Consider the following 25,063-nt stretch of genomic DNA (forward strand, 5'->3'; position numbering starts at 1 on the left):
GATATATTTTCTCTATCATATAATTAAATATCTCTATTATATATCTCTATTACATTATCAAGATTGTTTTTTTTTTTCTTCCAGCAATCCACAAATACTTCCTTGATTTAAATACTGAAAACCCAATCTTGTTCACACTCATCTACCAGTTACTAACTGAAACAATCATCTAATCAAATTTCATCCTTTCAAATATAGAACAAAGCAGAAAATTGTGAGGTTTTTTCATCCTACTTGTTCTCCTAAATTAGATGGTATTTGATCTTGTTCCTTCACTTATGATCATTTCTGCTTACCAAGTCTTTCTGATACACACTGCTCATGTCTCTTGCTTTCAGTTTTGCTGTTCCGCTGTTTTTACTGTTTTGTTTTTTTAAAGATTTATTATATGTTTGTTTATTAAATAGCTTTGTTTTTGAGGTCCAGTTTGTTTTGCAGTAACCCTGCCCTCTGGGAATCAATTGCTTAATATAAGAATAAAGAGAGTTCTTCTATTTTGTGATCCAACATTCCTTAGAGTTGGAGTTTTCATGAACAATTGACTTACGAGCACATACATTCATTTTACATGATTCCTCAGTGTGGTCAGGGTGCTGCATAGTCTGTACTGTATCCACTTACAAGAAATACAAAAATATGTCTGCTTACCAGGATATGAGCAGAGCTTGGCTAATGTATTCCTGCACTATAGATTTTGTGAGTAAAAAATATTCCTCTTTTTAAATGTCCTATACATATTTATATACATTCCATAAAATAAAGTTGGGCAGTAAAGCCACTTAGAATGCAATAACACATTGATTAACATAACACTGAAGAAAGTAACTGAACTACATCCAAGAAAGAATGGTTTTAGATCATGGAGTAAAGAAACTGAGCAAAGATTTACTTCCCTCCTTTTCTTACTTAGTAGCTTGTTACTAACTACTGTGGACAGATAAAAGCAGTGTAAACGTTTCAGATATCATTGATAAACATAACTTCTTCTCCATTAAGTGATGGAACAAACAGTTCAGCATGTCTCTAGAAATATTAGGTAACTGAAAGAAACAACAAACATTAATTTTGCAAAAAAAATAAAGATAGGCCATGTATCTTTTTTGTACATCACCCTGTCCTTCCAACCCACCTCTTAGAAAAAAAAAAAAGTGGGAGAGATCATGATTTAGAGGATAGCACGCAATATAAAATGACAATTCTGAAAATGTAAATTAGCCAAAATGCCAGATACCAACTCTTTTTTTCTGTCCACTTTATAGAATAATAAACTGGAGAATAAGGGGCAGGGCTTTCTTTGTACTACTGCTATCAGTAAGTTTATCAAGGAAATGAGACAAAATGCACATCTAATGATAAATAATAAGTGTTCTGTCCAATATATTCTTCTGAGACGTCTCTTAAAATAATACCCAGAAACAAATCACCTTCACAAAAAAACACTAACCTTATGTTTGGTAGTTATATAACACATTCCTTTAGCATTCACCAGATACTACTTTTCTATTATTTTTATATTATTAAATCTATATTTCTTTCACATCACTTACTGCAAATTCCCTATTTTCAAACATTTTAATGAATCACTTATTCTAATCTATTAAACACACAAAGTTAAAACCAATTTACACAAGCATAGAAAAGCAATGTCAAGGATCTCTACAAAGCAGCTTTTACTCTATGAACGTAATCCACAAAAGACTCCCAAATGTCCTCAAATAAGTAACGTCTGTTCAACAATCTAAATATGATCTTCTTACAGGAAGCCATCTGGGACAAGTAAGCAGAGCATTCTGCTTTTGTTGCAGAAGAAATATATTTATGCCTCAGTAAAATTCTTCATCATCATCAATCCAATTACACATAAATCTTTTCATCTCTTTAAGATATGTTTAAGATATGCTTGCTTGCCAAAACAGCAAAAATGATAGAAAAGACAAAAAAAAAAGTAGAGAAGTATATCTATCTAACTGTTTGTCTCTGCCTGTCAGTCTACTTATCTATCCATCTATCTATACTAGCCCTGCACTTCAGGAGAGCCAATTTGTCCTCTTCAAGGACCTACTTGGAGGTATTTAGTAAGTTAGAGCATTGGAAGGGGGCCCAAGAGAGTTGGTTAACATTCAAGCATCATTTCTTCCACGCTCAAGAGTGGTGCACCCCCAAGAGTAAAAAAAAAAATCAAGTAAAGGTGGCAGGAGGCCCACAGGGATAAGCAAGGAATTGCTGGAAATTTCCAATGGAGTAAGAAAGTCTACAGAAGCTTGAAAAAGGGGTCTGGTGACCGGAAAAAACATAGGAACACTGTCAGGCCATGCAAGGATCCAAGAAGGAAGGCTAAGGCCCATTTGGAATTAAATCTGGCAACGTAGGTTAAGGACAAGAAAGACTTCTTTAAGTAAGCAAAAGGAAGACTAGGGTCTGCTGTTGAAAGAGGCAAGAGCCTAGTAACAGAAGACATTGAGAAGGTAGAGTTACAGAATGCCTTCTTTGCTTCTATCTTTACTGCTAAGACTGCCTTACAGGAATCCCAGATCTTTAAGATAACAGACATAGTCTGGGGAATGGAAAACTTTACTCTGGCTGAGGATGATCTTATCAGGGATCATCGAGGAAAAGTCAACACACAAGTCCATGGGCCCCAATGGGATGCACCCAAAAGTGTCTAGGGAGCTGACAGAAGTGATTGGCAAGCTACGCTGTATCGCCTTTGAGAGGTAATAGAGAATAGAAGAGCTGCCTGAGGACTGAAGGAAAAACAATGTCCTTCCAGTCTTCAAAAAGAGCAAGGAGGAGGAGACAAGAAACCATCAGCCAACCAGCTTCACCTGCAACCCTAGGAAAGAGATAAAACATCATCTAGAGTATTGTATCCAATTCTGTACTCATCAGTTCAAGACAGACAGAGTTATTGGTAAAACTTCAGCTACGAAGATAGATAAGAGTCCTTTATTCCTGTAAGGAATAAAGGTCTAGGATCGTTCAGCCTGGAGAAGAGAACACTAAGGGAAGGGATCTTATCAATGCTTATAAAGACCTAAAGGGCAGGAATCAAGTGGATGGGCCACGTTCTTTTCAGGAAAACAGAACAAGAGGCAGTAAACACAAATTGGAACACAAGAAGTTCCATAAGAACATGAGAAAAGCCTTGCGTTTGAGAGTGACATAGCACTGGAACAAGCTGCCCAGAGAGGCTGTGGAAATATTCAAAGCGTGCCTGGATGCTTTCCTGTGTAATCTACACTATTGAGCTTGCTTTAGCAGGGGGCTGGATTAAATGATCTCTAGAAGTTCCTTCCAATGCCTAAGATGCTGCAATTCTTCAATTCTGTGATATTGAGTACCTCAACAATTATTCAAATTCATATGAAAAATTCTTAATTCTGCATCTGGTTTCTATTTTTCACAGGCATAACCTCATGTATTTCCTTGATGGCTTAAAACATTCTTGTTGCTACAGTATTTGAAATTTACTCTAATATCCTATCCAAATTTATTCATAAGTATTTACGTCTATCTTCTTTTTCCATGACTTGCATATGTTTCCATTCAAAAGTGAACTTTTAGCATAGGTTTTTTTTTTTTTCCCCAATGAAATAAGTAGTAAGAAACACTTTAAAAGAGTATGGAGTACAATGTATGATTTCCAGCCACCACATAGTGATGGAATCTCAGAATTATTAATTTCTGCAAGCAACGTTTGTTAATTTTTTGTCACTCATTCATTCAGCATTGAATGAGTCTACAAATATTTCATATTACAATCAATGATTGTGTGTATGTATTACTAAAAACATAAGAAATTACAAGTTTCTGCAACATTCAATGTGCCTTAAACAAAAAATACAATATGCTCAGTTTTGTCCACTGTGGCAAATAGCAGATAAAAATACATCTTGATGGATTTCCTGTTATATTTCACAGTATGTTTCTAATCTATTTTTAAACTTCTTTACACACAGAGCTTCATTTTCAGTTTGTGACAGAAAGTAAAATAGAATATGGGCAACTATCAGAAACATATTTAGTACATTTCCTTAGAATATACATGTTGACAGAGAAGACAAATCTAGGCTGGAACTTACACAAAGGCTGGAACGCTTATACAAAAGAGAATTACTAGATAAAAAATAACATTTAACCTATTTATTTGCTTTAGTTTATTTGTACAACATCTGCTGAATCATTAAAGGCCACATACAGGTTAAAAAAGATACTCAACAAAAGATACAAACAAACTGATAAAAAGACTTTCTGGATAAGAAATGAGATTGATGACTAAAACCTATATATCTCTTTGTGATCCTAGGTAGCAGTGTCTGTAATAGATACAATCTAATAAGGTATAAGAAAATCCATTAATACTCCTGATGATGAAAGGTAAAAGAAAAAGTTAAAAGAGAACAAATTTAAAACCTAAGACACTTGGCTATTACTTAACAGTACAGTATTATTATTAAAAACTTCAGCACAACTGACTATATTATTAACTACTTCCTGTCATAGCTGGCTTTAGTTTCACAACATTACTGCAGCTACTCCTGACTTCTTCCATGTAACAGTAATTAAAAATACTGCATGTTTAATAGTATTTGCTACAACACCATGTTATTCCTGGAATTACAATCTGCTAGCATTTTTTTTGAAGGTATCAAAAAAGCCTCAATAACATAAGTTGCTATACCATTTGTACATGCCCAGAAACGTTGGAGATGCTCTGTCTCTGGGGGCGCTCAAGACCAGGTTTGGATGGGGCCCTGGGCAACCTGGCTTACTTTCAGATCTGGAGGTTGGTGGCCCTGCCTGTGGAAAGGCCTTTGGAACTTGATGATTCTTGGTGTCCCTTCCACAATATTACTTCCATAAAACATTGATTGAAACTCTGACATCTTAACCCACTGAACAAATGCATTAATATAATCTTATAAAAATATTGTATAATAATAAATAATAAAAGTGTTACATATTCGAGTTACTTTTTAGAAACAATATAGCAGCACTCTGGATTTTTTTGAGAGCTCAATAATTCTGTCATGCCAAGAAACAAAATTGGTTTACAGAAAAATAGAACACCTGAACTGATATCTTTTGATGCCTCTGATACTTCAAATCGCACACTGCGAAGTTTGGGCTTCTCTTTAAACAAGTTATGTTCTATAACTTGATCTTGGTGTAGATAATGCTTCTAACAGTTTAATCCAGCGGTAAAAAATAGATGAGTAGCCTGGAACACGATTTTTTGTTGCATTCTTTTCTCCTACTCTTAGGAGTACAAGAACATACTAGAAGGAAAATATGATATTTTTACATCACTTCAGATCTCCAAAGGGTTGAAGTCTTTTTTTTTCCTCCACTGTTTAATCCTGAACATATATGTAATACATTGATTGCTATTATATCAGCACAACCTTTGAATATTTTTTACTAGCATTTATTCCCAACATACTTATAAAGAGCAATAAAATCTCTTTTCACTAGTTATTTTCTAAAGGCTCTGAGGTTTGCGTAGCAGTGGCTTAAAACCAGATGATAGTAATCAGTACCACCTTCAATTGTCTGTTCCACCCCTCTGATGGAATTTAGAGCCTTTAGCACAGGGCTATTTGATATGCTTATGAATGAACTCATGTTCTGTTACAGTCTTCTTCACCTGGGTATATTAAACCAAAACAATTCCAGCTTTGATTTACCCTAATATACCAGGCAGTGGTTAACATAATGATTCAAAGGAGGTTCAGGTATTTATGCCTTGAGGACAGTAATAACTTCTGTCATCCAATTTTAGCCTGTGTCAACATGCCTCTCAGAGCCTTAACTCTGAATGAACAAAACCCTTTCAGACATTTCTTGCACAGCTAACTCTGCAAAAAGAGCTCTTTCTGAATTTTAAGAGTGCTAGCTTATTTCTTCCTGTTACATTATTTTGGTCAGACATACAATCCCCAGATAAAGTCTCATGAATTCCTCCCCAAACAACATGACTATTGTTTTACAGCAGTATGTAACTTAATGCTGTCCTGATGTTGTAGGAGCAAATTTGCCTGTGTCACAGTGGTACTCATAATAACTGTGTCTAACTTGCTGTTGCTCCAAATCATGCATTTCTAAACAAATTTATAAATTATAGAACAGTTCTTGCTGTTGACTTATTTTCATGTAAAGTCTATAGTGTTTTCCAGTTAATCTACTACAGTCTAATTCTCCCCCAAACTCAAGATAGCTATATCTCTTTCATAATCATTTTTCATTCTTACATTTGCATTCTGCACACCAAGATGAAAATACAAAGCAAAATCATTCTTAAAATTGACATTTGACTTGAACGAGTAACTTTCCTTCTTTTTACAAGATTTACCATTGCAACAGCTACTGTCAATCTCACATTAGTGAATTTCTCACACATTTACTGACTCGTTTAGTAGTCCCCATCTTACTTAGATGAACAAATAATTTCCCATGTGGCAAAGTATCAACTGCTTGCTGAAGTCTGAAGAGAAGAGATGACTAAATCATCTTTATAGAATCATAGAATCACTAAGGTTGGAAAAGACCTAAAAGATCACCCAGTCCAACCGTTCACCTATTCCCAATAGCTCCTACTAAACCATGTCCCTCAACGCAACATCCAGTCTTTCCTTGAACACCCCCAGGGTCGGTGATTCCACCACCTCCCTGGGCAGTCCATTCCAGTGCCTGACCACCCTTTCTGAAAAGTAATACTTCCTCATGTCCAGCCTGAATTTCCCCTGGCGTAGCTTGAAACCATTCCCCCTGGTCCTATCACTAATGACACGAGAGAAGAGGCCGACCCCCAGCTCACTACAACCTCCCTTCAGGAAGTTATAGAGAGCAATAAGGTCTCCCCTGAGCCTCCTCTTCTCCAGGCTGAACATTCCCAGCTCCTTCAGCCTCTCCTCATATGGCCTGTGTTCCAGACCCCTCACCAGCTTCGTTGCCCTTCTTTGAACACGTTCCAGGGCCTCAATATCTTTCTTGCAGTGAGGGGCCCAAAACTGGACACAGTACTCGAGGTGCGGCCTGACGAGTGCTGAATATAGGGGAACAATCACCTCTCTGCTCCTGCTTGCAACACTGTTTCTGATGCAAGCCAGGATGCCATTGGCCTTCTTGGCCACCTGGGCACACTGTCGGCTCATGTTCAGCCGAGCATCAATCAATACCCCCAGGTCCGTTTCCTCTACACAGTCCTCCAGCCACACCGCCCCAAGCCTGTAGCGTCGCCTGGGGTTGTTGCGGCCGAAGTGCAGGACCCGGCATTTGGCCTTGTTGAAACTCATCCCATTGGCTCCAGCCCAGCTCTCCAGCCTGTCCAGATCCCTCTGTAGGGCGTCGCTACCCCCAGGCAGATCCACGCTTCCAGCCAATTTGGTGTCATCTGCAAATTTACTGAGGGTGCACTCGATGCCCTCATCGAGGTCATCTATAAAGATATTGAAGAGGACAGGCCCCAGCACCGACCTCTGGGGAACACCACTCACGACCGGTCGCCAGCTGGATTTGACTCCATTCACCACCACTCTCTGCGCCCGGCCCTCCAGCCAGCTCCTTACCCAGCCAAGAGTGTACCCATCCAAGCCTCTGACTGCCAGCTTCTGCAGGAGAATGCTGTGGGAGACAGTGTCAAAGGCTTTGCTGAAGTCTAGGTAGACCACATCAACAGCCTTTCCTTCATCCACCAGATGGGTCACTAGATCATAGAAGGAGATCAGGTTGGTCAAACAGGACCTGCCCTTCATGAACCCATGCTGGCTAGGCCTGATCCCCCGGTCACCCTGCACATGCCGCATGATCTCCCTCAAGACGATCTGCTCCATAACCTTCCCTGGCACCGAGGTCAGGCTGACAGGCCTGTAGTTCCCCGGATCCTCCTTACGACCTTTCTTATAAATGGGAGTCACATTGGCAAGCCTCCAGTCATCTGGGACCTCACCAGTCAACAAGGAGCGCTGACAGATGATGGAAAGCGGCTCGGCTATCACCTCCGCCAGTTCCCTCAGCACTCTTGGGTGGATCTCATCTGGCCCCATCGACTTGTGACAGTCCAGCTGGAGCAGTAGGTCTCTGACTGTTTCTTTCAGAATCGCAGGGGGGTATCTAGCAAACTAGTTATCCTTTCAGAGGACGGTATCAGATTGGATTGCACAAACTCCTTTCAGTAAAGTCATTTTCAATTTCCATTTTAGCCAATCTTTTTTCCCCTTTATGTCAGTATCTTGGATTTTTCTCATAAATTCTGCTCAACTGTTAAATAAAACCGTCATCCATTCTTCTTCATCTTCCCCCCCTATTAAAATATAAATAGAGTATTTGTTATTCTCCAACAAAACAGCTCCATGTTTGCCCTAAGACGTTTATCTACAAGACAACCTAGAATGCCTTTTTTCTGTATCACTTAGATGTTCATCTGTTCCTCATTGACTTACATATATCAGAGTCCAAGTTTTGTTCCTGTCTCAGACTGACTTCCAGCTTCTGCCTATAAGATTAACACCTTTGTTTAGAAGCAAGACTAAGAATTAACTTCATTTCTTTATAACATCTACATTATTTTTCACCTCTAAATGAAATAATTAACCATAGTAAGAAAGAAGTTGGACAACATAGCTAAATTAAATTTTATTTTTATCACCCCTCTAATACCTGTTTTAGTTGGTATTTAACAGTCCTTCTTCTTTATACTGACCACATCTCTATATCGTAGTTTCTGTTTATGTGACTCTTGCTTTCTCCCCTCTTTTCTCATTCTTTGTAATATTCTTGATTACATATTTTATTCTATGAGAAAATAAACAACAGAGTTTTCCCATATCTTATCTGTACACAGAATTAACACCTTTGTATATGAGCTTCTACAAAAGTATTTTTTTGAGATACAATGTCTCAAATATATATGCATGAGAAGTGCCTCCATTTTAAATTCCCAACCTTTCTCTTATCTGTCAGTGACACTAAAATGACTGTCTATACCTACTACCAATGGCCAATGCTGAAGAGAATAAACCACATAAACTGAATGTGGAATATAATTTCCCAAATCCCAGTGTAAATCAGTTTAAAGACAAAACATCTGTGTTCTTTACTAGTGATACTTTCATACTCTCTTCAGGCACTATTACTTTATGTGGCACTCGCAAGACAGAATTTTTTTTAATATTTTTTCATTCTATGTCTAATGATACAAAAACTGATGTGAATGACAAATAAACATATTTTAAAATTCAATTTTCTTTTTTTTTTTTTTACACTTTGAAAAAATAATTCTCTTCAAAATTAAAGCAGTAAATTAACAACTTCTGTTAATTTATAATCTGCATGGAATAGTGTGTCAGTTAAACTGTTGCTCGTTAAGGCCTTCATTTGAACATACAAGGTCAAAGAAAACTTCTAGAGAAATGACTTGAGAGAAGCACTATTAATAGAATTAGATGCTTGATATATATTTTTTTAAAACAGCCTGATCTGATGTGGCAGAAATAGTGAGATGATATGTTTATTATTTATTCTGCAATGTGAAATATTATGTTTTATCTCACAGGAACAATAGATCAGTTCACACTTCAGCCATTTGGAGACACTAGGCCAGTAATCCCTGTTCAGTATAGACCCTTATGGGGTACAGAGGGCTTCAGAGGCTTTTCTTGCCCTTGCTTCAGAAGGAAAGCAAGAGATTGACTGAAGAAGAGAAGAAATGTAATAATGCTGCATGGGGAAGGAATGCTGTTGGAGCAGCAGGAGACCTGCTGCTCCTTCCCGGTGGATAAAACTGCAGCCAGCAGGCAGCAAAGAGGATTATGCCAAAGGCACAGTAGGGCTTGAAAGGTGGAGCCATACAGAGAGGCCAAAACTAAACAAAAATGTTGTAAAAGGAAGAGAAAAATATATAAGGCAAAGAAGAAAAAAAAAGAGAATGTAAGATTGTTGTAGTTTAAAAAGAAAAGAGGAAAGAAAGAAGGATCAAGAACACAAAGAAATTATGCCAACAGGCAACAAGCAGCACTGCTACCAACCTATCTTTGATTTGGTAAGAAATACCAGAGCTTCAGAGAAGGGACAGGCTGTACTTTTTATATATGCGTAGGTTGAAACCACTATTTGAACAGATCACAAAAAAGCATGGTTATAAGAGACAGACTCGTAAAATGACAGTATTTAAAGCCAGTTTTTCAGAAAACAAAAACTGGCATTAGGATTTCTGAATTCCTCTCCCACATACCTCCAAGCTGTGATCAAAAGGTTAGCGTGGTTTCTTAATTCAAAGTTACTCCATACATTAATCTGAATATTCAATTAAGTTACGAAAGCATCATAAAGATGAGCTAAGTTTATAAGCAATATAGTGGTCCCTCTTTATTATATTGCACATTTGCAAAATACTATTATTACACTACTGAGAGCGCAAACTTATTTGAATTGTCAACTGTTCATTTTCATAAAATTAAATTAAAAATGAGATTTTTCTGAACATATTGCTTCTCTTCCAATGAATTATAAATTCCATACTTCTAAACAAGTTACAACTTTTGTTCTTTGTAAGTGAGCAATACATTGTTTTCTAACAAGAGCTTATTTTGTAGTGCCTTATGAGCACACTGTGTTTGGTTGGTTTAATTAAAGTCTGCCAAGCTATCATAAGGATACTATACTGCAAATAATTGCTTTTTCTTCTCTATTCACTTTTTATTACACATCCAAATCAGACTAACATCAGATACTAACATTACACAGATCTTAAAGAAGCTGATCAGAAGAATGCGCTCAAAGTTACCTTCAAGTGTGAGGGCTGCTCTGACAGTAATGCCTATTATTTTACTATACTGACCAGCTACATCAGAGGTGGATGATGGTGGTATGGCAGTAGAAGTTCAATCTTCCACCAATATTCCATTACATTTTGTTGCCATGCAACAGAAGGCAGCAGAGGAACAATCTGGCAAAACTTTATCTGACATGGAAGTGCATATGAAGAAAAGATGTGTAATTCAACTCCTTCATGGAAAAAAAAAAAAAAACCTGCACCTATTGACATTTATTAATGCTTGCTGGACATTTATGGATACCAAGCAGTAGGTGTGAGCACAGTGAGCTAGTGGGTGGAGTGTTTCAGCAGTGCTGACAGTGACTTGAAAAACAAGCCCTGTTCTGAACAGCCATGCAGATTTTCACATGCTACATGCAGGCTCTTTTTCCTCACTGGTAAAAGCGTATAGCTAATGGTGATGTTGGAAAATATTGCTCTGCAGCTGAGAAATTGCTCTATGATATACTATGTTATTGTGCTCACTGTATCTGTTGTACCCCTTCCATGGAAATAAATGAGAGGCAATTCTTTTGGAGAACCTACGTATTTCTGAATCAACTGAACTATCTCACGCTGTACTGCAATTTAATGATCCAAACACAGCATATTCTGCATGCTTACAGGTATCAGGTAGGCATTAATCCTATAAATTCCTCAACACAGATTAATTTACGCACAGATTTTGTACATAGGCATAGACAATGAACACTTCTTTGAACATTCGGTAAAAAAAATTAGTGAAGTAGAAAAATGCTTATTTTATGGACCAAAAAGTCAGTTTTAAGTATGTCTCAATTCCTTTTTTACTAGATAATAACATGCAGCATGTGCACATCTTGAAGACAATTTATTAAGTTACAGAAACATCATGTAGCCTACCTTTACACAACTGCTCACACCGAGAATAATACCAGCTGTAATATTTGTCAGTAAAACAGCTTGCACAGGGGGAGGAGAGCATAGACAAGACACAGATGATAATGACAAAAACATTTTTTCTAATTTCAGAAGAAGTTTTTAGAGATTCATACACACTTATGATTAGCATTAATGACAAGTATAGCAATCAGGTTAACCGATGACAATTCTAGATTTGTGTTTTTTTCTATTTCAAACAGAAGGATGCCTCAAATTAATAACAGCTGCATACCTCCTGTATATTATAATTAGTTTTCTGCACTACAGTATAAGATTTTACAAATGATAGTCTTCTCTTTCTTCAAATATCAAGTGCTAAGCTGATTTCATCTCAAAATTTGCATAATCTTTTTTTCTAATAGCTTTTCAGTAGTTATCCCTTCTAATCTGAAGATGTTCTGCTGTATTCAGAACATCCACAAAAAGAAAACTTTGAGGAGAAGTTTTAAATAATTTAGAAATACATGTTGTATTTCTAAACTGATGTAATTAAATACTGAAATGTAGTCAGCAAGCATTGTTTGCAAGAAAAAAGTCCAAACACCATTTCATCCCGTTCTTCTATATGCAAGGAACAAAAAAATATCAGCCCTGTAAACTAGACAGAAACTTGGTAGAAGTACACAGAAAATGCTTAGTCACAGCATAGTCACTCCAGGACTATCAAGGTTCACTTGAAAGGTGACAATTTGTTCCTCTGTATAAGAAGCATAACAGCAAAACTCTTAGTTTGTTTGCAAAATATTTGGAAAAAAAAAATGTGTAACTACTCAGTACAATTGTAAACTACTTACCTGTTTTTGTTACCATTTCTTCATTACTTTCAAGACAATGATATGGTTTAGTTCCTCCAAGAAAATGAAAGGCATTTGTAATGCTTATTTCCCTTAAAGTTTTCAAGCTGTTCATCAGAAAGATAGCTACTACTGAAATTTTGACTCCCTTAGAATCAGACCAACAAGGGTAATAAAATGAAGGCAAATACTTGTGACAGGTTTTAATACAACTGAGTAGTTAAGATCCTTTTGGAGTAGATTAGCTGATAAGACTGATACTTTTCAGAGCATGAGATAAAAAGAAAAAAAGAAACACCAGCCCTGCCTTGCCTGTATCTCTACAAACACCGAGGTAACTTTTACGTGGTGAATCATAGAATACTCTGAGCTAAAAGAAATCCGCAAGGAGTCCAATTCCTGGCTCCACACAGGACAACCCAGAAATCACATCATGCTAAAAGCTTATTCTGAAATCCTTCTAAACTCTGGCAGCTCAGAACTTCACTGCCAGTTATTTTTCTGTTATAAACCTGAGTACAGTGCACTTAAATAAACGCACAGTTATTAAGAAGAATTTTCACCTTCAGAGATTATATCTACTCAGGCAGGAAAAGCCATATTCAGTAAGTTCAGTCCTCCCTCTCTAGGGTGGTCTTTTAAAATAAAATACCTTAGAGGATGTATATTTAAATTTGGGGTATAAACAAGCAGGGTAGGTCACCTGGTTCTTGACTCACAGAATCAGAAACCCATGAAAATGGGGGGGGGAAGGAAATAAAAGTTACTGAAACACAACATATAAAAAGCAGCGAGAAAAACTACAGTATCTGCTGATTTCAGACAGAAGAGAACTGTCTTCTCCAAAACAATGGCTGGGTATTAGAATAAAGACATACATATGCATATATAATATATACATGGTCTCTATCTATATATTTTTTAATTTATTTATTTTGATTTGTGGCTTACATTAGAAGGTTTGGGGTATCTTAAAAGAAGGCAAGGATCTGTTACCACCTGTATAATAAACAAATATTAAGATGCTATAATTACAAAATAAACAGGAGAGTTTAGCAAAGCAGATTATGATAACAAAAAGAGAATAGATAGAAAGCTTACCCCTATCCTGGGCTCACTCACAAAACTCCAGCAGAGCAGACCTCCAGAAGAGATCATTTCCCACTGGTAGCCAGCTCTTAAATAGGTCTAGGAGGCTCCACCCCTTCCTGCAGCACAGGTGAATTGCCTTCACCTGTGCTCCTCTGGCTGACTCATTGCTCACCTCAGGTGATCAATCAGAGGTTCAGACCGTGACTCAGCAGTTCCCATACACTACCCTTCTAAATAGATTGATAGTTATTTAAAAAGAAAAACAGACAAATAAAATATTAACAAACGTTTGAAACCCAAATCTGACCAAAATATTCTGATTTTATTCCTAAGTTATCATTTCTGCATTACTGAAATTAATTTGAAAGATATAATAGCATAACACCTAAGCACCAACACAGATGTGACAAAATAGTTTCATCTCATTGTATCAGATTTAGGTTTTCACCTAACTGTTTCATGAAAGCCTGTTATGATGCAAAATTGTTTAGAGATAATGAAATCAGAATTAAGCTCCTAACACAATGTCTTACATTTACTAAGTCAATGTTCTTCCTTGTGCTTTTAAATAAAAGAAAAAAAAAAAACTAAAGAGGTACATCTTCAATGAGTACATACATTTTAGATATATTTGATTTACTCAATTTGTTTTAAGTTGAAGACTGGAAAGGAATCTTTGATAAAACTGTCATCTTTAAAATACAGTAATATTTCATTTTCTCCTTTCTACACTATTTAAAATGTCTGGAACTAAAATACTTCCACCAGCCACTGTATCCAATTTTTCAGAGCTGTCACTTCCTAGTAAATCTATTCAAGCAAAACAAAGTGTCAGAAAACAGAAAACATAATACAAAATTACTTCTATACCTCTTTGCAGGATTATTTGGATTCAAGCACACAAAAAAGCAAGAACACATTAAAATCTGAAAGTAGAATTTAGCAAACTCTTATAAATCCATAAATCCGGCACTCTCACAACTAGTTTCCAAATGGCTAGAATTAACACACTGTTTCTTTGACCAAGCTGACTTTTTCTGTCCAGAAATCATAATAGACACAATCCAATCAAACAACAATAAAAATGTTGTTTTAATATAAACTACTCCAGGTGATTAAGTCAGTAAACCTAGCACTCCACTTGAACAACAGTAAAATGTAAAATAATCTTTTCTAACTGCCTCTTCCACAAGTTTGGTTAGTATACTTCCACCCACATCATCATCTGATGACCTGCAAGGTGAAACCAAATTGCTGCAGTTTTCCACTGATGGATATACATGCTAGCATGCAAATTGAAAGGAGAACAGACATTACATGAAATATAAATAAAATCCATAAGCTGACACGAACAATAAAAATTAAGATTTTAACCTAGGACGCCGGTTACACTTTACAGAAAGAGGGAAAAAAAGCAAGCATTAAAATATATATATATATATTTCTCCTTATGTACTTCACTCTGAAAGTAATGCCTCCTATTTATTTCCATGGAAAGTGCTACAGATACAAAGAGCACAAATAACATGATTAAATAGAGGAAATTCTGAGCTACAAAACTCTGCTTTTCAAAACAGCCACCACTATTAGCTGTGCATTTTCTCCAGCAGTGAACAGCCCACATTCTACACTTGTAACAATCTGCACCAGTAGAGGTGACCCATCATCACCTCTGACAGTGACCGTTGCCCCTGTTGAAATGCACCACCCACCTCCTCACTGTGCTTGCATCTACTGCTTTGTCCCCATAAACGTTCAGCAAGCATCAATGAATACCAGTGGGTGCAAATTGTTTCCACATTTTCGCTTCATCCACACTACCATGTCAGATGCCATTTTGTCAGACTGCCCCTCTGCCGCCATCTGTCGCATGGCATCAAAATGTAATGGAATACTGCTGGGAAAGCTCAGCTTCTACTCCCATGCCACCAACCACCTCTGACATCATGGGCCACCATCATAATATAGTAGGCATTACTTTCAGAGCCATCCTCATTAAATTAATTTTAAGTTCTGGATGTCAAGAGCTTTTACAGACAACAATCTGCAGGATGTTGTAAAAAGTCAGTAGATATTCTTTTTCACACGATGAATTTTTTTTTTTTATGAAAGATTTTAATTTTTGCATCTTGCAAATTTATGTGTGGAATTATGTAAGACTGCAGCAACTACCACTGCTTCGGAAAACCTGTCATGTTACAGGAAAGCCAGTACTTCTTTTTGTGTACAATTCAAATCTCAATTCCCCGATGGCCCGTTAACACCAAATATGTCACCTTTAAACACTGCAGAATCAATATGCTGGATTGTCATGGTACCCTGATGGGCTACTGAGCTTCTGTATACATTTATTAGACAAAGATTTTATATTACTTCAGAGAAGAAATGTGTCAAGTTAAAATCAATTTCCAGCTTCTTCTTAAGCACAAAATAGTCTTGGATACATAAAAGATTTTTTTTCAAATTACTTTCAGTCAAGCACAGGAACTACAGAATGAAGGCCAAAGTAATTTAGACATCTTCTAAGGCAGGACACTTGTATGCACATACTGTTACAAATCCCACCCCTCATTTTCAAAGTATCTTCTTTGTTTTGGCAGCTCTTTCTTACTGAGATCATCACCCACCAGGGCCTTGTTGAGACCTTGTTTCACAAAAGTATAAGAAGAATACAAATATGAAATAACATAAATATTCTAGTATAATGAAACTGTAACATCCAAAAGCCTAAGTACACAAAGCTCTTCTAAAGGTTACTTCATCTCACAGGACTATTTAAGCATGCGTGCAATTAAAAGGAAGTGCAGTGCAATAGCTATAAACTGATGAAAAGTACAGCAATAATAGCAGAGTGGCACAATCCTAGGCTGCAGCAAATGAGAACAAGCTCAAATGCTGCAGCCATAGACACAGAAACAAAGGAAGAAAATGTGATTACCTTTAGAAAGCCTAAGGTAAACAGACAGCTCCAGCAAGATATCCTCACCTCCACTACCAACCCTTAAATGAGGTCTGGGAAGGTGTGGATCCTGGCTCCACCCCTTCTGGTCATGCATGCACCTGAACTCCCCTGGATTGGCCCTGCCTTCCTACCAGGCATTCAATCACTGTTTCAGGTCATTCAGGACTTAGTATTTCCACTACAGGAAATTCATAACAATTTTGTGCATTTTTAAAATGCATCTGTAGCACACTCTGAAGAAGTCAAGAAGCTCAAGATAATCTGAAGACCAGACAAAACCATCAGTAATATTCTCATAATTAATTCTTCAAAAATATTTTTAGAATCCAAGACACTAAGTATTATTTCTCCATTGCCTAGTGGAGATGGAACAATCAATAGTAGCCAATGCAATTTCCACAGTATGTTTAGCAGAGAAAGCAACGGAACAACAAAACCAAAACTCTGAGTTGTGTTCAGCTAACAGAATACATAATACCCTTCTTCTTTAATCTCTGGATTTCAAAACCATGTCTGCTTTTTTTTTTTTTTTTTTTTTTTTTTTTCCGCTTCTTTCTTTTCAAATCTTGCATGTCCAAAATCACAGACAGAAAAATGTACTCCAAGCTTCAGTATATAGAATTTAAGATTTGAGCTTGATCACTTCAGTAATTCTAATAGAAATGGGTAAGATGGTGTTCTACAAAACTGCTGCCTGCAAGAAAAGGAGCCCACATTATAGCCTAGACTTCCAAAAACCTTTTGCAAGCCTGTATTGTTAAAGAAAAACATAACTGCATCATATACAGGTTGGTATCAGTTCAGTTTTGTGATGCAGCATTAATTTAAATTAAAATTAATTAAAATTATTAAAATTATTAAAATTATTAAAATTAAAGAAACACATAAGTTGAAGTTGACTTATGAGTTATCAAAATAATCAGCCAAAGTATTAATGCCAAATCTAGTTTCCATTTTCATCTTTTGTGACTTTCATGAGTTTCCTATAGTTGTAACTACCTCTATAGAAAATTACATAAAATATATTTTCCTCTTAATAATAAAGTGATAATTCTAGGATTGAAAACAAAGAAGCAATTTATTGCATTCCAAAGAATATAAAGAAGAAAAAGAAACAGTATGTTTCCTTAAAATACATTAATACTTAAATCCATAAAATAAATGTTTACAAATCCAAACAAAAATCAGAACTATCTTCACTCAAAGGCAAATGGACAACACAGATTAGCATCTAAAAATAAGTGATAAACCAGAATTAAGACTGGATTGTTAAAAGTTTCAGTTTTCTATTAATTGAATATAGTCTCTTTTAGACTACAGCAAATGACTGCTTTAAAAACAATATTCTTCAATACTTTTCACTCCTGTGACATAAACATATGTGAAAAAAATATTACTATCAATATTGAAGTTGCTATAACCTCTTGCAGAGAAAGAATTGTATGAAAAACCTTTAAAATGACCTAAGGTAGTAGTACACGCAGTGTTTCTCACAAATACTGGCAAACTACATACTTTGTTTCCACTCCTTTTTTTTTTTATTATTTCAACTAAAATATGTAGCATCTCATGATATTTACACTTATACCTACATTAAATACAAAGATAGAATGATTTTCAACTCCTTTCCAACATCACTAAATTGAGGGGATTATCAGCCGGCCATCACAATAATACACCAGCAAATTTATCAATGAAAAAAGCTGGCTCAAAAGAGGCAACACTGCCATTTCACCCTGTGAAATCAATGCATTCCACCTCAGAAGTTGTTATCGTACATACCCTGCTCTCCTTTCCTTTCTATCAAAGAAATCCAGAACAAATAAAGAAAAATAGGAAAAAAAAAAAAGACGGAAAAAAGACAGGAAGGGAGGGAGGAAAACACTGAATATTGTTTTTACATGATGCAGTAAAAAATGAAAATTTCAAACAGACTTGCCAATCTCCTTCTGAATAGTGAGCTTTAGCTTTAACTATTCATGCAAATAATATGATGGGGGATGGGAAAAAGAAAGGAAAAAAACACAGGAAGACTCCTGAGAATATGGATCCCCGTGTTTTGCCCTTGTGAAGCCTTCTGTACAGTAGATTTTCATTACTGCCACTTCCACTGGTTGCTTTAATATTTTCTATGACGTCTCTTACCGACTTACTGGTGTGTCTCAGAAGACGTTACTGTGCTTAGTTTTAAGTCTCAGGGGAGCTAGGATACTTTTGTCAATTAGAAATAAGCAAGTTGCTTAATTAACACACTCTTTTCATTAATGGTTTAAACCTAAGCTGACAAAGAATCTTTGCTGCAAACCACAAACAAAGAAAGGAGTACTAATTAACATCCTTATGTTTCTAAAGGGATAGTTTCTTTCAGCACTCAAGGGATTCTTTGAACTCTGTAGAGAATCCCCAGTACTTTGCGAGACCCCTTCGAATTTTATAGCTGTCCCACTCAGAAAAAATAAACAAAACAAAACAAAAAAAAGCAAAAAGAACAAAAACAAACAAACAAACAAAAAAAACAACCATCAATAAAAACCACAAAGCCTAAAGATTTTGGACACTTTTCCCATTTATATTTAAGCTTGCATAAAATCAGAGGTTCAAAAAATCCTCAGATCAGAGTGTTATTTTTTTTTGTATAACTTTGACAACATATTCAAACATTTGTCCAAAATCAAGGCTGCAGAACTGTTTCCACTTCCAGCTTGAATACATCAGATCCAGATGGGCTTATAGGATCTAACTAAATGCTTACAATATAATTCAAAGTGATATGCAAACCATTGCAATCTACATACTAGTCATTACATGAGAGGTAAATTAACACAGCTGGCAAGAAAAAAGGTAATTCCTTGAACTAGGCAGTGATTGCCTATCAGCCAAGGCACACAGAAATGCCTGTTCTACAGCCACAAACATTTCACCTCTTTGTTCATTCAGAAGTACTTTGTGCATTGTATTGCGTGAGCATTTTCTTAAAATCAACTGGCCAAACTAAAAAGTAACAGGCAAAGGAATCGAACTGATGTGAGTTTGAATTGAGGGTTTCTGATGCAAGACAAAGTGTTGATTTCCCTGAGACAGCTAGAAGCAATCTTTGCTTAAGCTGTCCAACTTACTGTCCTCTCAAATTACTTCCACACTTGGAAGAGCAACACTTTTTAGGAGGCAGCTGAAAACTGTTGCAGTTTACAGTCTGGTATAATAAGGCAAAAGAGCACTGATTCTTCAGCACTCAGGCTGCAACTTGCAGTGATTCAATAACTGCTGTGTGAGCAATCATATAGCACAGAAATGGCAAAGGGACAGATAGCCATGAGTAGTGTCATAAAGTCTGACATTCATCAGATCTCTAACACTGAGCAGGTATAAAGTAGCTGTCAATTTATTGTGTCTGGAGGAAGTAGAAGTAGTATTACCCTATTTTAATATCCCTTATACCAGACTGCATTTGGCCACCTCTAAATTTCATACAGAGTCCAACAGAATGACAACAGAAGTTCTGGAACTTGCTAGAGCTAGGGCTCAAAGTATCAGCCATTCAAACTTCCTTCATCTTTCTTTCTTGGTAGTGTCATATTTCCTTAATCTGCCAGGAAACTGAGAAACACCCTTTTTTCCCTTTATTCTACAAGATTAAACTTATGTACTTCCTTGTTCAGAACATGTATTCAGTTTCAGAGCTAATTTCAAGTTTTTTGTCATAATGTTAAGGATTTATTCTTTATGATTTAGTCAGGTCTAAAGTTCTACATGTCCGTCTATCATCCATAACTAAAACCAGACAAAATTAGGTAGACTACTGTCACAAAAAAATGAGAACAAAATAACTCTGCGCCACAAAAATTGATATGTACTCAATAATGGACCAGAACTTGAATAGAATAGAATAGAATAGAATAGAATAGAATAGAATAGAATAGAATAGAATAGAATAGAATAGAATAGAATAGAATAGAATAGAATAGAATAGAATCATAAGGTTGGAAAGGGCATATAAGATCATCTAGTCCAACGATCTGACTAATAAATCAGACTTATATTACAAAAGAGAATAAAGAGATTTGTAAAGATTTGTTTTTAATATTTATTTATAATTCTTCAATGAAAAAAATACATACATATATTTATGTACTCATTCTCTTCTAGGACTAGCATTTTGGTGAAACTGTTGATAATTTCAATGATGGCATTTCAATTCATTGTTTCTAGACACAAAATTCCAACATCTTCCGCTGTGCGCATCAGAATAAACTCTAAGGAAATATCATGGTAACAATACTGTCAATTATACTCAAACATGCAATATCCAGAGATCCAGAAGTATACTGAAATCCACTGATCCAAAGATTTCACAGTTTCTTGTTTCATGATTCATTGAAAGGCATATGAATAAACAAGCGAGAGAGGAACAAATAGAAGTGAATTGGGACAAGCTCTGGAACTCTAACAGGCAGCTGGGCTTCTGCCAGGAGACTGCACTTGCCTTTTTATACTCCCAAAGAAACAGCTCCAGCATACTGAACTGCTTTTCCATCTAACAAAAAGAAGCAATTTTTACATCCCCAGACTGAAAATTTGAATTAATCCCAGGTTCAATAAGGCAAATTCCTTAAAATCTAATCCTTATTTAAGGTAGTGTCCCAGAAATTTATTTATTTATTTATTTATTTAATGTTGTAAATACATTCTATTAGGTAGAAAATATTCACTGTGAGATTTCCTGGAAGAAAATTGTCTCCCCATGGGATACAATGAGGCTGAGTGGTACAGCCCTCTGGAGTAAATATTTCTTCTTCCAAGTATTTTTTTCTTTTCAGTGCTCACATTCAAACAATTAACACGATATGGTCTAGCCTGTAGGAGTTATCTTTAGAGGCACTAATCATTCATTATTTCTCACTGACTGTAGTGTCTTTACTTATCCATCTGAAAATTTTAACACTTTGGCAGAATACATTTCATACACTTTTTTGTGACATGCAATTTAAATTTATTTTCTATTTCCTAATTATCTGACTTTTGCTCTGAATTTTGTCTTATATGCAAAAAAATTTAGAAAAAAATTTAGAAAAAAAAAAAAGACACAAGTAAATGATGCCAATAAGGAAAAGAACAAAAAGAACATTTTTTTCTCTCTCAAAATAGTATTTATTTTGGGCTTTGAATCTCTCCTAGTGGCTGGCCATTTTAATTTAACTCCACTCCCTGATTTGCAAATATTCCATTATAATAAAACCAAACAGGTTGTGCAATCAGATGGAATAAAAGTATTCTATGTAAACACTGATAGAAGCGTAAGAAAAAGAAAGTGAAAAAGGTAAATAACATTGAAAATGTTCATTATGAAAAACATGAGAAAATCTTTGGGTATTTTATCCTAAAGAAATAAAGTAGGGATTTTTCTTGTTTCTTTGAACAAATCATCTATGCATTATTTCAATAAGTAATGAAATATAAAATCAAAAGTTCAGCTCTGTTAAAAAAATACAGACTAAATTAATACAGTAGTTTTCATTTTTGTATATCAAATTGAAGCTATTTTTCAAGAGACATTATATAAATGGAACTTGAAAAATTAAGTATATTCAATGAGAATTTTTCTATTGTTGATCAAAAAAATTAAAGCCAGATTTTTCCACAGGAGTTGGTTTGTTGTTTTTCCTATTTCTTTGCATTTTCATGTTTAGTTTTCATGCACACATGAATTAAGACCTCATTTTGCCAAAGGTTTCAATCCAAGAGCAAGCTCATGATAAGTAAACCAATATGCTGATCACACAAGTATGTACCTACAAGACTGCAGTGTCAATACAGCATTGCTCCTTATCTTGAAATATCTTTTCCTTTGTTTCTTTGAACAGCTTTTTTAAAGTGGCTTCAGACACATTTTTACTGCTACTGCCATTTTCTGCTTCAAAGAGTTTTAAAGGATAACAAAGGCAGATGATGGATTGAACAACAAAACAAGAATGTTGGGAGAATAAAATGGTATAACTCTCTTGTTCCTCTTTTCTCTATCAGTAAAAGACTAAAAAAAAAATTGCAAATTCATTAAGATCCCTCCTTAAAACCAATCAAAAGGTTGCGAAGGGTAGGAGTGAAAAAATAATATAAAAATATTCTTTCTTCTTCAGAAATGAGAACAGAGTGAGAAAACTCAGAAGTCATGGGGAAAAAAAAAAAAATCATTAATCATTCCACTACACAATGTCAAACAAAAAGGAAAGACTTGCACTAATTGTGATAATAGCAATGATGTGTCTGCCTTCACAGGAAGAAACTAGAATTGACCATGGGGCAATTTACTCAGCTCCTGGCATGACGGCTGCAGATGGAGCTCAACTGTCTGCAAGGGGTAAAAGGATCCTAGCCCAGGAGCTGGCGGGCCTCATTGAAAGGTCTTTAAACTAGGTAAGCAGGGGGAAGGGGACAAAATGAAGACTGCTGAGGTTCAGGTTCAGGTAGTTCGAGGTTCAATATTGAACTTGATGGGTGACGAGGGTGGAGTTCGAAGGGATGGAGTGTGGCAGGGGAATGCTGCCTCCCTGAAGTGTCTATACACCAATGCACGCAGTATGGGAAATAAACAGGAAGAGTTGGAGATCTGCGTGCGGTCACATGGCTATGATCTCATTGCGATCACAGAGACGTGGTGGGACAGCTCGCATGACTGGAATGTTGTCATGGAGGGCTATGTGCTCTTTAGGAAAGATCGGCCGGCGAGGCGGGGTGGTGGAGTTGCTCTTTATGTAAGAGAGCAGCTTGAATGTATTGAACTCCACCTGGGGGAGAGTGGTGTAGCAGTGGAGAGCTTGTGGGTAAGAATCAAGGGGCGGGCTGGTATGGCTGACACCGTTGTGGGTGTGTGCTACAGGCCCCCTGATCAGGAGGAGGAGGTTGATGAGGCCTTCCACAAACAGCTGGAAGCAGCGTCACGATCCCAGGCGCTGGTGCTTATGGGGGACTTCAATTATCCAGATATTTGCTGGAAAAGCAATGTGGCCAGGCATGCGCGGTCCAGACGGTTCCTGCAATGTGTTGAAGACAACTTCCTGATGCAGGTGGTTGAGGAACCGACGAGGAGAGGGGTACTGCTGGACCTTATTCTCACTAATAGAGAAGGGCTTGTGAGGGAAGTAAAGGTCGGGGGTAGCTTGGGTTGCAGTGACCATGAGATGGTGGAGTTCAAGATCCTGAGTGGAAGAAGTAAAGCAAAAAGTAGGATTGCTATCCTGGACTTTAGGAGAGCCGACTTCGATCTCTTCCGGGACCTACTTGGAGCTGTCTCATGGGCTAGGGTGTTGGAAGACAAGGGGGCCTGTGAGAGCTGGTGGGCATTTAAGCAGCTCTTCTTCCAAGCTCAGGATCGGTGTGTCCCTGTGAGGAAGAAATCGGGAAAGGGTGGCAGGAGACCTGTGTGGATGAGCAAGGAGCTCGTGCGCAAACTCAAAGGAAAGAAGAAGGCCCATGAAATGTGGAAAAAGGGTCTGACTACTTGGGAAGAATACAGGAATGTTGTCAGGGTCTGCAGGGATGCGACAAGGAAGGCTAAAGCCCGCCTGGAATTAAATCTGGCAAAGGGGATAAAGGATAATAAGAAAGGTTTTTTCAAGTACATTAACAGTAAAAGGAAGACTAGGGAGAATGTGGCTCCCCTGCTAAGTGACGGGGGTGTGCTGGTAACGGGGGATGCTGAGAAGGCGGAGATACTGAATGCCTTTTTTGCTTCTGTTTTCAGTGAAAAAGCTCCCACTCGGGAATCTGAGACCCTGGAGGTGAGTGAGAGGATCTGGGGAATGGAAGACCTCCCTTCTGCCAGGGAAGAGGTGGTCCAGGAGCGCCTAGGCAACACCAATGTTCACAAATCCGTGGGACCTGATGGGATTCATCCACGGGTGCTGAGGGAGCTGGCAAAGGTGGTTGCTGAACCGCTTTCTGTCATCTTTGAGAAGTCTTGGAGGACGGGGGAGGTGCCTGAAGACTGGAAGATAGCCAATGTCACTCCGGTCTTCAAAAGAGGCAAGAAGGAAGACCCAGGCAATTATAGGCCAGTCAGCCTCACCTCTGTCCCTGGAAAGGTGATGGAACAGCTTGTACTGGATGTCATCTCCAGACAACTGGAAGAAGAGGAGGTTATCAGGAGTAGTCAGCACGGGTTCACAAGGGGGAGGTCGTGCTTGACCAACCTGGTAGCCTTCTATGATGTTGTCTCTGGCTGGGTGGATGGGGGGAGAGCAGTGGATGTAGCCTACCTTGATTTCAGCAAGGCATTTGATACTGTCCCCCACGACATCCTTATAACAAAGCTGAGGAAGTGTGGGATAGATGAGTGGACAGTGAGGTGGGTTGAGAACTGGCTGACTGGCAGAGCGCAGAGGGTCGTTGGTGGTGGTGCAGAGTCCGGTTGGAGGCCTGTAACTAGCGGTGTTCCTCAGGGGTCTGTGCTGGGTCCGGTCTTGTTCAACATCTTCATCAATGACC

The 25,063-nt window shown here is 37.2% G+C and overlaps 1 protein-coding gene across 6 annotated transcripts in view; it reads right to left on the reverse strand.

Moving 5' to 3' along the window:
- The window catches only part of PCDH7 (protocadherin 7), a gene marked incomplete at both ends in the record, with an annotated part of 258,588 nt that overhangs the window by 200,890 nt on the left and 32,635 nt on the right, over positions 1-25,063 (reverse strand). Inside the window, one exon of one of the 6 annotated variants that reach the window (XM_079534813.1) lies at positions 576-617. The exons of 4 other annotated variants lie outside the window; for them this stretch is intronic. In XM_079534813.1, coding sequence (XP_079390939.1) covers positions 576-617 — 42 coding nt within the window. Of the gene's footprint in view, positions 1-557; positions 618-25,063 lie in introns of all 6 variants that reach the window. One more of the 6 variants, XM_079534811.1, reaches the window with a different exon arrangement.

The sequence above is a fragment of the Tetrao urogallus genome, assembly GCF_951394365.1.
Source record: "Tetrao urogallus genome assembly, chromosome: 4".
Classification (NCBI taxonomy): domain Eukaryota; kingdom Metazoa; phylum Chordata; class Aves; order Galliformes; family Phasianidae; genus Tetrao; species Tetrao urogallus.